Below are 15,884 nucleotides of genomic sequence, written 5' to 3'. Positions count from 1 at the left end.
GAGATAATGGAAGAGATAGTGCTAGTGCAGAAATTCTTATGGCACAGTGTCCTGGTTTTCAGCTGGGATAGAGTTAATTTTCACAAGAAGCTGGGAGGGGACACAGCCAGGACAGCTGACCCAAACTTGCCAAAGGAGTATTACATAATTTAACAAAATTAAAGAGGAAATAGTTCATGCAGTAGCCCTCAGGCCAGTCCAGGCAGGATCAGGTGTTAAAAAATGCACTCTACACTGCAGCCGGGGAGAACGGCCCTACCTGGAGTCTGGCAGAAACCACCAGGAGACTCGAGGCCAACCCCTGGGGTTTTGGAGTCAGGGATACAGAGAATCTGAGGTCCGCTACACTCCAAACAAAAAAGAGATATTGGCAGCATATGAAGGGGTTCGAGCTGCTTCGGAGGTGGTTGGTGCTGAAGCACAGCTCCTCCTGGCACCCCGACTGCTGGTGCTGGGCTGGGTGTTCAAAGGGAGGGTCCCCTCTACACACCATGCAACCGATGCTACGTGGAGTAAGTGGGTTGCACTGATCACACAGAGGGCTCGAGTAGGAAGCCCCAATCAACCAGGAATTCTGAAAGTGATCATGGGCTGGCCAGAAGGCAAAGATTTTGGAATATCACCAGAAGAGGAGGTGACGTGTGCTGAAGAGACTCCACCATGTAACAAACTGCCAGAAAATGAGAACCCATATGCCCTGTTCACTGATGGGTCCTGTCGCATTGTGGGAAAACATTGGAGGTGGGAGGCTGATGTATGGAGTCCTATATGACAAGTCACAGAAGCTGCTGAAGGACAAGGTAAATCAAGCCAGTCTGCAGAGGTGAAAGCCATCCATCTGGGTTCAGACATCGCTGAAAGAGAAAAGTGGCCAACTGTACCTCTGCACTGACTCATGGGTGGTGGCCAATGCCCTGTGGGGGTGGTTACAGCAGTGGAAGTGGAGCAACTGGCAGCCCAGAGGCAAACCCATCTGAGCTGCCCCATTGTGGCAAGATATTGCTGCCCGGCTAGAGAAGCTGATTGTAAAAGTACGTCATGTAGATGCCCACATACCAAAGAGTCGGGCCACTGAGGAACATCAAAACAACCAGCAGGTGGATCAAGCTGCGCAGATTGAAGTGGCTCAGGTGGATTTGGACTGGCAGCGTAAGGGTGAATTATTTATAGCTCGGTGGGCCCATGACATCTCAGGCCATAAAGGAAGAGATGCGACATACAGATGGGCTTGTGATCGAGGGGTGGACTTGACCGTAGACACTATCGCACAGGTTATCCATGAATGTGAAACATGCACCGCCAAGCAGTTGAAGCCTCTCTGGTATGGGGGATGATGGCTGAAATATAAATATGGGGAGGCCTGGCAGATCAACCACATCACACTCCCACAAACCTGCCAAGGCAAGCGCTATGTGTTTACAATGGTGGAAGCAACCACTGGATGACTGAAAACATATCCCGTGCCCCATGCCACTGCCCGGAACCCTACCCTGGGCCTTGAAAGCAAGTCCTGTACTGACATGGCACCACAGAAAGAATTGAGTCAGACAACAGGACTCATTTCTGAAACAACCTCATAGACACCTGGGCCAAAGAGCCACCTGGGCATTGAGTGGGTGTATCACATCCCCTGTCATCCACCAGTCTCTGGGAAAATTGAACGATACAATGGATTGCTAAAGACTACACTGAGAGCAATGGGTGGTGGGACCTTCAAACATTGGGACACACATTTAGCAAAGGCCACCTGATTACTCTCAGGGATCTACCAACTGAGCTGGCCTTGCTCAGTCAAAACTTCCACATACTGTAGAAGGAGATAAAGTTACTGTAGCATGCATGAAGAATATATTGAGGAAGACAGTCTAGGTTATCCCTGCTTCAGGCAAAGGCAAACCCATCTGTGGGATTGCTTTTGCTCAAGGCCCTGGGCGCACTTGGCAGGTGATGCGGAAGAATGGGGAATTCTGATGTGTACCTCAAGAGGATTTGATTTTGGGTGAGAATAGCCAATAAATTAAATTGTATGATGTTAATTGCTAAATAACCCTGCCATTATATGTCATCACTACTACAATGGCTATATGTCATATCAATAGTATTACAGTAAGAATTACCCAAATTAATGAAGGATGAACTTTGATGAAACCGAGCAAAGTGCAGCGATGATGGAACTAGAACTGGTTTCAGCAGCCAGCACCCAGCAATTTCCTCGAAATCTTTATTTTCAGCCCACAGACTGTGGGCATGGGCTGTGGCAGGTACACCAGCCACGAGCTCTGGATGTGGCATGCAACAATACAACACCACACACCATTTTCTCCTGCCCTGAAAGACTTTTATAAGAGATGGAGCCCAAAGTCATAGATTAAATGAACTCAATGGACATTTCAGAGGGATGGCCCATAGACTAAGGGAATGATATCTCTGTGTGTGTGTATATAAAAATATATATAGATCTCAAGAACAGGAAGAGTGGAGGTGATTAATTGGGAAGTGTTGGATCCGGGCATGATGTAGATGGTATAGAATAAGGGGTGTATAATGTCCTGGTTTTCTGCTGCGATAGAGTTAATTTTCACAAGAAGCTGGGAGGGGACACAGCCAGGACAGCTGACCAAACTAGCCAAAGGGGTATTCCATACCATATGACATCATGCTGAGCATGTAAAGAGGGGAGCTGGACAGGGAGGAGGGTTCGCTGCCTGGGGATAGGCTGGGCATCAGGTTCCAGGCAGTGAGCAAATTGCATTGTGCATCACCTGCTTTGTATATTCTCTTATAAGTAGTGTTGTTGTTACTTTCCTCTTCCTTTGCTGTCCTATTAAACTGTCCTTATCCCAACCCACAAGTTTTACTTTCTTCTTACGATTGTCCTCCCCATCCCACTGTGGGGGGCGGAGCGAGTGAGCAGCTGTGTGGTACTTAGTTGCCGGGTGGGGCTAAACCACAACACACAGGACCAACACAAGTGAGATGTTTGGCCTGCTTTCTGAAGTAGCTAGAGGAGAACAAAAAAAGAACAAAAAAAAACAAAAAGAAAAAAAATTATTTCCTCAGGCAGTAAAAAAAGGAAACATTCTCCATTGGCCTGAATATATCCTGCTGCTCTGCACCTTATCAAAGACCAAACAGTAGTGGGAAGTGTGGAACTGATTTCAATTTGCATATCATGCTTTCATTGCAGGAATATCAAATTGATATATTTTTTGCCCAGACGTGGACAGATAGCCGTCTTCGCTTCAACAGCACCATGAAGATACTGACTCTGAACAGCAACATGGTTGGCTTGATCTGGATCCCGGACACGATATTTCGTAACTCGAAGACGGCAGAAGCTCACTGGATCACCACCCCCAACCAGCTTCTCCGCATATGGAATGACGGCAAGATCTTGTACACCCTCAGGTGAGCGCTCAGCGGAGTGCAGGGCTGGAAGCTTCTCCCCACTCTGTTGTATAGTAGTAGTAGTAATGATTCTAATGTAGTAGTATGAATCTAATTTTCAGTGGTACCTTTGTTCTCTGCTGTTTTCTTCCTGATGCTTACCTGACCGTGCTTGACAAATACTGAAATATTTAGGCGTAACTACTGCAGAGTTTAAAAAACAACGTCTTGTCTTTCTAAAAAAGAAACCTTGAGAACTGGAAATAGGTCTGTCTAAATTGTGGAAGTTGGGCATTTTAGTGCTTGTAATAAAATCAGGAGCATGTAGTCCCATAAAACCTGTCAGAAACCTTTCTGATCAGAGTTAGATGCAGGGCTGGATAAAGTATTTCATGCTAATGCCAATACTTGATTCTTCAAATAAGTCACGCTGAAAGATAGTCTGTCACATCTCATCACAAGGGTGAATTGCTGGAGGAAAAGCTTTTAGAGTTTTTCTAATCTTTGAGATACCATCAACTGTATGTATTAGAAATACTGTATATATTTGCATTAAAAAAGCCTGTGGAAATCAAAATATGTGTTTACTTATGGGAGAGATGAATTGCTCGGAAGGGAGTTTTGCCATAAGCTGTATTCCACATGGCAAACTTTTTCAGAAACATCTCTTTCACACTACGTTTTGTTCAGTGATTGCGTTCAGCATATACTGATCATGCTTGTAATTGCAGTTGGGCTCCAATAGCAAGTCTTTGGCAAAAAATAAGAAAGGAATTAAACAGCTGGAAATGCTACTGACATTTTTAGCACCCTTCCCTTCTTAGGCTTGCTCCACTGTGACAGAGCTCTTGCTTATTTCAGTAGCCTTTAGCTAAAGACTGCAGTGATTAGGATGTTGACAGCAGTACCCTCTCAGTTGGGGTGTTGCAGATTTTTTCTTGTTTTTTCTTTCTATTAAGTCCTGTTTCAGTATTTCAGGGCAAGTTAAGTATCTACCTAATAGTAGTTAGACTGACATACTTATCACTAAAGAAACTTGAAACCACTGCAAAATTACACAGCTAAAAAAGGGGTAATACTTGACTCAGTGGATTGTTTGAATGAGCATTTTTAGTTTGTGAAAGATGTTTTTAGTAATTTTGGCCCACTCAGATCAGCTTTCTTTTTACATAGGAGAAGCTGTTAGAATGATCATTGTTCACTGATAACACTATGTAATTCATAAACAATTTATCTGATTTAAGTGAGCACGCAGAATTCGTATGGCGTGGAAGCAGTAACTATTGTATGCCGTGTTACTGTCAGGTGTTGATGAGTGTTCTGTATTCAGGAGAAAGTGTATGAGCTTCAATGCTCCATGCCTTTCCATCCTCTTCCCTGCCCACTTTTGGATGTGAATGCACTCCTGCTGTAACACTGCAAATCCTCTTCTAATGTCAGTGCAAAAATGTTAAGTTCCTCACGGGTGACCTTCTCCAGACAGAGGTTTCCTCTGTGCCATACTAAATTTGAGACACAAACCTTTCACAATCCAGTTTGTTAGCTTTTTAATTAAAAAAAAAAGCCAACCAAAAAACCTCATGCCCCACACTTGCTGCCTAAATTCAGGCATGCAATTAATATGGTGTCTGTTTCCTGAAAGAGAATGGATAAGAAACTAGTGCTTAATGCAATCTACCTGGGTAAACAGATTTACTTTGTAAGCTATCAGACTGAAGATTATCCATTTTTAATAGTAATTTTAAAATCAGCTCCATTCCTTGTATCCTTTGTGTTAGGGATATCATGTAAAACAAACTTTAAAGTGGTGCTGAAGACATTTCTGCTCATCTGTTTGTTACATCCATACAGCTGAGAATGGCATACAGAGATTTATGAACTTTTGATTGATAGCCCAAAATGATTGAAAGGATTTTAACTTCACATTATAAGTAAATTCAGAGAATGTTCCTTACAAGATTCTTTATGAGGTTTTAATTTTGTGGAATTACATACCATCACATCAGCCATATTTCCTGTTATTTTTGTGAAGAATAGTTGTTTTTATACCATGTCCTTCCATGATGAGTTGTCTAGGGAAAAACATATGCACCGATTTCTTAGGATCAGGAAACTCTTAATGATATGTTTGAAATTATTTGTGGGTTTAGATAATTATTATTGGTTTGGATCAGGCCAAAATAGCCAACGAAAAATCTGTCCTTTCCTTTCAGGCCTTACTTACAGATGTCAAAGCACTCTTGCATGATACCTAAGGTTACCCAGCCTCCTCCTCTGACTGTTCATTGTGCTGATGTGTAGTAACAGACACTTGGTTTCTCTGTAGGCTTACCATCAATGCTGAGTGCCAGCTGCAGCTGCACAATTTCCCAATGGATGAACACTCGTGTCCTCTGATATTCTCTAGCTGTAAGTACTGCTTTGATGCCTTATTGTTGTGTACGACTAGCATGCAGAGTTTAATTCTGATTTCTGTCAGGTCGTTCAATCATTCCACAACAAGTACAGGAAGTTTAGGTTTGCTTAAATATTCAGGGGATTTTTGTTTTCCTCACTAGCACTCCTAGTTGATGGACTTATGCCATGAAGTTTTCTGTAGATTTACTCTGGGTTTTTTTGCCAGAACCAGCCTTTTTAGTTGATACTATAGTCATACTTTCATCAGGAGCAGATATTCATGCCAATCTGTGCTATGTTAATCTATAAAATCATGTGACATGCAAATAAGAATAGAAATTGCAGTTTTCTTGTGGAGGTGCACAGCCTGAGGATAAGCCCAGCAATCTCTGAACATCTGAGTTTATAGCAAGTAGCATGGTAATGCCTCTCTGTTCCATAATAAAAGTAAATGCTGTACAGTAGTTCCAATGTTGGATGGTATGTAGTGTTGTTGGTATATTTAAAACCTATTTAATAGGAAGAAAAATACATTGGTGAAGACAAAATCCAGGTGAGTTAATCTCGAGGTCAAATATTTCTGTGAGGAAAAGTTATGTTCCTGTTGATTAATCTGAAAAAGCTTAAGAGCTGTCTGCTCATGGGTACACCTGCACAGATTTATAATCCAAAGTCACGGAATGCAAATGTTTTACAAGCATTTTTAAAAAGGTCTCCACTAAAGATTTTTCTTTTGATAAATGCCAAATCTTAGGGTCTGTGTTCTCCAAAAGTGAATGAGAAGTGTATTGTTTTGTCTTTCTATTCAAAAAATAGTATTTTCTCCATCATCTCTTAAAAAGCGATAGAAGAGTAACACTAATGTCTTCATAATAGATATGCTGTTGTGATAGTAGGGTATTGATTTCCATTTATGAATAGTATACAAACCGTGATCCTCAATCAGAAACCAATTTGAATTTCAGCTGATCCGGGGTGTATTCTTCTTTTTCCCCAGGAAAATGTTTTAAAAATATCTACCAGTGTAAACATCTCCCTTTCCCCCAAAAGATTATCACTGCATTGCCAATTTTTATGATCTATATATATAAGTGAGCCTGGGCAAAAATACACAGTAGTATCTTTAATTCAAATGTGTGGAATATATGCATACTCAGCTGAACAGGAGGCAGATACCTCCTGAATGAGCTTTCCTGCTAATGAACACTTGCCACCGAACTGTACACACCTCGGCTATCTTTAGTTACTGCATAAAGCTACTCTTACCTTGTGGCAATCTGCTGCTGATTTGTTGTGCTGCTGGGAAAGGAGTGTGTGATCTTAAAAATTAAATCCCAGTCCAGAGATACTAATTAAACCTACCACATAAAGTTGATAGGTCCTGCGCTAGCAATATCCAAAGAAGGTGAACTTTAATAGACAAGGAAGTCGCTTCAAACCTTGCATCCCCTATTAGCTAGACGGTTGCTGAATGCAAGTTATGCTCTGTGGTTTTTATTTAAAGAGAGAGGATATCAGTATGAACTTCAGAAGGCTCCACTCCATGGCAAAGTTTCAAATACATCTTGATTTGCAGATTCCTCCTAATTTAAGATCTATTAGCTCAGAGCCCTTCTGCCCTTGAAAACAAACCTGTATTGCAATCATACATGCACTGCTATCTATGGATGGAGATGGAGATTACATAGGAGCAAGCAGAAGCTGAATGTGTCACAGTTTCTATGTGTGTTCTTTATAGTTTCTTGCCGGATGGAAAAACTCATGGAGCAATATTAAAATAATGTTTTATAGTTTTGTCAACCTTTCTGGTCATGTTGATAACAAGACTTTATTTCTTTAGGTTCATACTGAATTGTGTTGTTGTCTGTGAGCACTTTTAGCACTACTGTTATCATAATAGTAGGACATCTCCTCTGTGATTTGTTTCATAACTCGGTTGTATTTTCAGTGTTGTGTACATTCATAGCAGTCTCCAGATACATGACACTCAGTGGGACTTATGAAGTAAATGACTGAGTGAATGCCTGAATGATTTATTACTGCCTGTTATGACAAGTTTCTGAGGGGACAAGCTGATTACAGATTCCAAGATGTATGTCTTTGAATAAAATAAAAATAGTTGTAGAATTCACAGCACAACTCCACTTCCCCCTGCACCCCTCTCGTTTTCCCCCTGCACACAGACAAACCTTCACAGTTTCCACGTGGGCAAGCACAAAAAAAGCGCAAGTTTTGGAGAATATACCCTGCATCTCTGCACACACATGAACAAGGGTAATATTTGAAATTTCTTACTTTTTATATAAATTTCCCTTGAGATTTCAGAAATGTGAAACTAATCTTACATAATTTCTAGAGTATTTTTTTTCCTCTAGTGCCAACTAATTCAAACCCTAACCCTGTTGTTGCTCTGGTGACAGTCGATATTCCTTCAGTGGGAATACTGAGCTCTGCTTGGTCCAGTTGCCAGGATGAATAAAGAGAAAACAGATCTCTGATAAACAAAAGATCATTTCGGTGTGCCAACAGTGGTTATAAACCTACCTGCCCCTTCCCGTGGAATATCTTGTTCAAGAAGGGTTCCTGGAGCTCTCTAGTCTCTTTTATAGGGAATAGGATGTATCAAAATAATATGAAAGCTCTTTACTCTCTGTGCAAGTTTTGTATGTGCTTTGGGTGACATGATGCGATCAATCATCTGACGTATTAGGGCACGCGTTAAGTGTGTGCCTGTTGTTGCAGTCCTTACGTGGATGTGCGCTTAGCGCGCTGCTTACGAGACGAGTTGAGCCCAAAGGCATAACGCAGTACTGCTGTGCAACGTGACAGCTCTTTTCCAACCCGTGTACCGGGCTGCTCTGATCAACCCCATGTGGCAAGCAGGGTTCTTTAACACAGAGATGCTTCAGCGTTGGCATGGATGCCAATGCATGGTATAATGCGTGTTTCCCTGTGAATGGGAAGAAAGAATCAGTGCTGTGACTTGGTCCTGGTGTAGCAATCTGTGATAGATTTTGCTCTATATGATCACATGTTCTTCATATGGCTTTAAAGTACTATGTACTACTGCATGAAAATATTTTGTTAGTGTGGATCTTCATTTGAGTTAATTTATTCTCCTGAGCCAAGGGAGGCTGCTGTGCTACTTTTGGTACTCAAGTACCTTATTAAACTGTCTTGGTTATCTCTATTCAGCACCAATTGAGCATTGTGGAAATAACTTAATTTCAGGATTCTGTCATAAAATTTAGTTTATTGAGGTAGTTCGGATTCACATAAACATCAGTAAGGAAGAAGAGATATTGTGTCTGAAGGATTATGTCAGCACAAGAATAAACAAATAAGACATGGGCAGCAAAATGCAGGCTGGAAATGAGAAGTTAAGAACAATTAAGTGTCAAGCTCCCATGACTGGATACTGTGGGTGCTAAAACTTTATAAGGATTCAAAAGAGTTTGGACAAATCATTGGAAGAAAAATGCATTGGTAGCTATTAAGCATAACGAGATCACTCTGTACTAATGCCTACTATTTTTTTTTTATTATTCTGAGGGAGTGAGAGTATTTTGGATGAAATACGAGGCAAAAAAACCCCCCCTAAAGAGTTGATTCTGAAGACCAACACCGTCTATTTCTTTAGCAGCTCACAGTTCCCTACAGGCTCCAGTGGCTGCGTGGCTAAGCTACTTGAAGGAACTCTTTTCCATTAGAGTCTCCACGTGGCTGGTTTCCAGCTGGCCTACGTGGTTTTAATTTTCTTTTGTCAGGCACTGTTGAATGTTCTAGATTTTATGTTCTAGATAATTTGGGAGGACTAGGCATGCTGCAGAATAACATGAGCATGTTTGCACCCACACGTGCGCAACAGTTAATTGTTCAAGGTGTTCATTCTTCCACCCAGCACAAACCTGCACCTCCTCTCCCCATCCATGTACTCGAGATTAACTTAAATTCATGGCACTCCTTCAGGTGACAGCATATGACAGCCATACCAAAGTGAAGCTGACAAACCCATTACACCTTGTTTAGAGCATCTGGTCAACTAACTTATTAATTATGTACAAGGAAGTTTATGGTGGGAATCTGTGCTAGTTACATACCTGAGGTCTGAAACCATCTGTAAGGCCATGCCTCAGGCTCTACCAGATGCAGTAATATTGAGCTACAGTGCAAGATGCCAGAATAAAAACAATAAGACTGAATTGATTAATGAGTTTTCATTGCTTTATTTTTTCTTGCACCTGTTCTAATCAAACTGCAGAAATTGTTGTTCATTTTAAAAAGCACCTTAGATTTAAGCGATAGGACTGATGACATTTTTTTAGCCAATTACTGATCTTTTTCTAAGTGAGAAGGTCTACAGTGTCCCAAGTTGCCCATTACTGGAGGACTGCTGCAAGGCAGGAAAAGGTGGGCATGCCAGGAATGCCGTTCCTACTGCAGACACTAAAATATACACACAAAGGTTCATGAACAATTCAAGTGTTTCCAATTTAGTTAAAAATAGTGGAAAGCAAAATTTCCAGCTATTGATTGTCCAGTTTGCTCAGTCAGGTTGTAAATCATGTACTTTTAGCCTTCTAAAAGTTCAAGTATTTTTTTAAGTGGTGTACAAAAGCATGCAAAGTATTGCAGAAAAAAAGTAAGGAAATGTGAAACGTATCTAAAAAAAATTCACCCAAATCTAACATAGTGCTTGAAGGAAACAGATCCCATCTTTCTAAATATAAACTCAGTTCAATCAAATGCTACCCCTTTGAACATGAAACCTCTTATGGATATGCAATCAGTACTTTGAGTCCCATATCATTAATTTTCTAACAGAAGTAGCTGTCATCGTCAATTTTAATATATTTCTTTATTATTCTTCCTAGCCTAGAAAAGCAAATGCTAGTTTTGTGGAATGAGCTCTGCTTTATTTCATCTCATGTATCATCAGCAGAATCATTAATAAAGTCTGAGGGCAGAATTTTACTCCTGATGAGGAACAGGCCAGAAGGAACACAGCTTAATGTTCATATCTCAAGAGAAGTTTCATTAAAGATGCTGGGAAGGCATTGCAATGTGCAGGAAGAGCTTTAATCCACATCTGAATTTCCCATCTGTGATCTCTGTAATGGGCTGAACCAGATCATGGGGCATCAATGGAATTCTTTATTCAGGTTTTGTGACAAGCGTATTTTAGCTATTGTAGCTTTTTCCTCTTCTAGGAAGGTGGAAAATAACCTACCAGGATGCATCCATCCTTCTCTTCAGAAGGCTGTCAGAGAATAATCAATTTAAAGAGGTCTTATAGAGAGGAAAAAAGATATGTATTTATGGAAAATCCGAACATTGAAAATTTCCTCCCAAACCCTGTATATTAGCATATGACTTGTGTCCTATGTGACAATTAATGAATACAATACATGAAGCATATCCATGAAAAATCTCTCCTCCTGTTCATCTTTGAATCCCTCTCATACACAGACATTTCCATATCTTATTTATGTTGCACTCTTTTAGACTTTACTGGTTTTGTTATACTTTTTTTCAAATACCTTGGCTGGTGTGCAAGGCAGTATTCAAAGACAATTTCACTGTTCCAAAGATTTATGAGGAGTGCACGATGCTGTAGGGATCTTCTTTGCTTTTGTTAATCTTTAATGTTTCTAAGCATTTTTTTTCCTGAGGTACACACAACAGCACCTGGATATAGTGAATTTGAAATATGTTATAATCTAATGTGAGTAATTTCATTTCTTCCCTCCAATAGCCATTCTCAGTGTAATCTGCTACTGCATTGCTCAGTTGTTAACTCTCCTTAGGTTTTCCTAAAATTCACCACAGATGTTTCTTTTTTATCTAACATAAATAATGTATTGTTTCTTAGAGAATGAAATATTTATCTAATTCCTTGACTACTCACTACTGGCTAATTCACTATTACTTTTCTCTGTGTGACTCAATACATTTCTCAATATATAAGAGACAGTGAGCAAGTGTCTTTTAGGTTTTTATGATGCTATTTTATAGCCAAGCCAAGACCCATAAAAATTTCACAAGCTAGTTTGCCTTGGAAGTTCTGCTAATATTTATCTAATTGCTCCCTGTGGTGGGTTGACCCTGGCTGGAGGCCAGGTGCCCACCAAAGCCGCTCTCTCACTCCCCTCCTCAGCTGGACAGGGGAGAGAAAATATGACCAAAGGCTTGTGGGTCGAGATAAGGACAGGGAGAGATCACTCACCAATTACTGTCATGGGCAAAACAGACTAGACTTGAGGAAAATTAATTTAATTTATAGCAAATCAAATCAGACTACGATAATGAGAAATAAACCCAAGTCTTAAAGCACCTCCCCCCACCCCTCCCTTCTTCCCAGGCTTAACTTTACTCCCAGTTTTTTCTCCCTCCACTCCCAACGGCACAGGGGGACAGGGAATGGGGGTTACGGTCACTTCATCACACGTTGTTTCTGCCACTCCTTCCTTCTCAGGGGGAGGACTCCTCACACCCTGCCCCTGCTCCAGCATGGAGTCCCTCTCACAGGAGACAGTCCTCCACCAACTTCTCCAACATGAGTCCTTCCCACGGGCTGCAGTCCTTCACAAACTTCTCCAATGTGGGTGTCTTCCACAGGGGTGCAGACCTTCAGGAGCAGACTGCTCCAGCGTGGGTCCCCCACGGGGTCACAAGTCCTGCCAGCAAACCTGCTCTGGCGTGGGGTCCTCTCTCCATGGGGCCACAGGTCCTGCCAGGAGCTTGCTCCAGCATGGGCTTCCCATGGGGTCACAGCCTCCTTTGGGCATCAGTCTGCTCCGGTGTGGGTCCTCCATGAGCTGCAGGTGGATATCTGCTTCACCATCATCCTCCATGGGCTGCAGAGGGACAGCCTGCTTCACCATGGTCTTCTCAAGGGGCTGCAGGGGGATCTCTGCTCCAGCACCTGGAGCACCTCCTGCCCCTCCTTCTGCATTGACCTTGGTGTCTGCAGAGCTGTGTCTCTTACGTCTTCTCACTTGTCTCTCTGGCTGAAATTGCTCTTGGTGGTTTTTTCCCCTTCTTAACTGTGTTATCCCAGAGGCACTATGACCGTCGCTGATGGGCTCGGCCTTGGCCAGCGGTGGGTCCGTCTTGGAGCCGGCTGGCGTTGGCTCTATCAGACACAGGGGAAGCTTCCAGCAGCTTCTCGCAGAAGCCACCCCTGCAGCCTCCCCGCTTTCAAAACCTTGCCACACAGGCCCAATACATTCCAATAGGATGTACTATATATCTATGACATTGATCAAATTAATCCATGGTATAAGTACATTCACTGTAAAGTTACACTTTCTAAACCTAATTTATGGTAGGTTCACGTTGAAGTAGTGCATATTGTTAAGTATCAGTGTAGCACTACTCTTGCTATTAGTCTTCTGCGTCATTGCTCAAGGTATATCAGAGATACCTTTCTGCTATTTACAGCTATATGGTTCAATCCTGGTTCCAAATTTATACAACATGTTGTGATACAAGAGTAATAGACTTAAAACAATCTGATATTAGATCTGATAGCCACCAATACACAAGTGATCTCTGTTTCATATAAAAAGCAGTGAAACTTCCCTGAGGTTGAGGGTCGTTCATTGCCTCCCTGATGATCAGGAAGAGTTGATGGCAGTGGTTAATTCAGAGATTATCTCTTGCTCTTCTATTCCTCACAGAGAGCTAAGGTTTTGGCCTGGTAGTAGACCAGATGTCTCTCTCCTTTTATAGTGACTCTTGAGAGTTTTCTCCATGAGATTGAAGGCTCCTCTGGAGAGACAGCAGTTGCCATTACTTCTACCAAAAATGACACCCTAGAGTAAAATTACAGCAAGTGCTAATTAGTGAAGCCTAAAATGCTTAACTCGTGATATCTTGGGTCCAGCAAACTCTTCCTGAGACTCTCTGGATTGATGGTAGGCTATTCCAGGAACCTGGCATCTACCCCAGTTTTGCAGTGGTCTTCCAAGGATCCTTGGTGTCTCCATTTACCCTGCACAGTTGCCTGAGGAAGATGGGAGACCTGTGTCATGGCACAAACTCTCTAGGCAATCTGCTGCAGAGCCAAAAAAATGCTCTTATTCCTGGATCTGAAGATTAGGACAGATGACTGTATTTCAGGGATAGGACCCCCCAGCTCTGACTTGCATTCAAACATGGAGAATGGAAGTCCCAAAAATTCCAAGTGCAGTCTAGCTTCTCAAAGCAACCAGTCTTATTTTTCTAAATTTTCCATTAGTGAGATTTTTAAAAATAATCAATACCAAAAACAATTTTAGAAAAGACAAAACCTGCCTCTGAGCCTTTTTTTTTTTTTTTTTTTTTTTGGCAGGAATATATGTAGCTAAGTTATGTTTATGGTGTCAGGAGAAAACAAGAGAAAATGAAGCAAGGCAGGTGGCTGGTTGCATATCTGACAGCTGAATGTATCAGAAAAGGCCTGGAGTGTCTGCCATGTGACAATCATTGTTAATTCCCATGATTTCATCACAGATCTCATGATATTTGGTGTTTACTTGAAGCCAAAATCCCTTTAAGCATGTTATCATGTGCCAATGTGAGGTGTTTTTTTTTTTTTTTAACAAACACTTGACAGTGTGATACAAATACACTACTAACTAACTTTCTTCCTCAAATGTAATATAATACCTATTATATACTACATATGTATATTGTTGTTATTTACTTATTTAGGTATGTGATAACTGGTTTGCAAATGAATCTGACCTTTATGGAAAGCCTGGTCCATAACTTGTAAACTCCTGGCAGCCCTGCGTTTGTAACTTCTGACGAGCTCTTTGTGATATACAGAGCATCAGGAGACAGTCACAGTCCTTTGCATCATATTTTTTACCATGAGGTATAATGACTGGTTTTGGCACTGTGTAACAATTGCACCACAGGACAATGTGGGGACACTCTGGAATAGAAATCTGTGTGTTCTCTTGGTTAGGGAGTCATGGCAATCCATTCTACAAATAAAAAAAATAAATAGAATAGAACAGAACAGAACAGAACAGAATAGAATAGAATAGAATAGAATAGAATATTTCAGTTGGAAGGGACCTCCAATGATCATCTAGTCCAACTGCCTGACCACTCAGGGCTGACCCAAAGTTGCAGCATGTTATTAAGGGCATTGTCCAAATGCCTCTTGAACACTGACAGGCTTGGGGCATCGACCACCTCTCTAGGAAGCCTGTGCCAGGGTTTGACCACCCTCTCGGTGGAGAAATGCTTCCTAATGCCCAGTCTGAACCTCCCCTGGTGCAGCTTTGAGTCGTTCCCACACGTCCTGTCCCTGGATCCCAGGGAGAAGAGCTCAGCACCTCCCGCTGCACTTCCCCTCCTCAGGAAGCTGTAGGGAGCAGTGAGGTCGCCCTCAGCCTCCTTCTCTCCAAACTAGACAAGCCCAAAGTCCTCAGCCGCTCCTCAGGGGACATTCCTTCCAGCCCTTTCACCAGCTCTGTTGTCCTCCTTGGGATGCATTCAAGTACCTTTAAGATCCTCCTTAAATGGTGGGGTCCAGAACTGCACGCAGTACTCAAGGTGAGGCCGCACCAACACTGAATGCAGCGGGATAATCACCTCTTTTGAGGGGCTGCTTACGCTGTATGTGATGCACCCCAGGACGGGGTTTGCCTTCCTGGCTGCCAGGGCACACTGCTGACTCCTAATGAGGTGGCTGTCAGCCAGCACCCCCAGATCCCTTTCTGTGGGGCTGCTCCCCCGCCACTCCTCTCCCCATTTATACTTGTGCCTGGCATTACTCCATCCTAGGTGCAGAATCCAGCACTTGGACTTGTTCAGTTTCATCCCATTGGTGATTGCCCAGTGCTCCAATCTATCTAGATCCTTCTGCAAGGCATCTTGTCCCTCAAGAGAGCCAACAGCACCTCCCAGTTGGTAACATCGGCAAACTTGCTAATCGTGCATTCAGCTCCTGATTTGTCTACAAGATAAAAGCGTCCCTTTATGGGTCTTGTATTTCAACATGAGAAGGCAGACTGAATGGCTTGCATGGTGTTGCACTTACAGGCAACAGTCAGAGATCCATAGTCAGCAGTGCCCAGACTCTTAACAGTGCTGTGCATAGC

The 15,884-nt window shown here is 42.2% G+C and overlaps 1 protein-coding gene across 4 annotated transcripts in view; it reads left to right on the top strand.

Annotated features, from left to right (window-relative positions):
- GABRG3 (gamma-aminobutyric acid type A receptor subunit gamma3) overlaps window positions 1-15,884 on the top strand; it is a 345,623-nt gene that overhangs the window by 177,727 nt on the left and 152,012 nt on the right. For all 4 annotated transcript variants that reach the window (XM_054812989.1, XM_054812986.1, XM_054812987.1 and 1 more), the window contains 2 exons: window positions 3,188-3,408; window positions 5,714-5,796. In XM_054812989.1, coding sequence (XP_054668964.1) covers window positions 3,188-3,408; window positions 5,714-5,796 — 304 coding nt within the window. The remainder of the gene's footprint in view (window positions 1-3,187; window positions 3,409-5,713; window positions 5,797-15,884) is intronic.

The sequence above is a fragment of the Grus americana genome, chromosome 1, assembly GCF_028858705.1.
Source record: "Grus americana isolate bGruAme1 chromosome 1, bGruAme1.mat, whole genome shotgun sequence".
NCBI classification, from domain to species: Eukaryota; Metazoa; Chordata; class Aves; order Gruiformes; family Gruidae; genus Grus; species Grus americana.
Note: the sequence above shows the minus strand (reverse complement) of the source record. Positions and strands in the feature narration are given on the sequence as shown.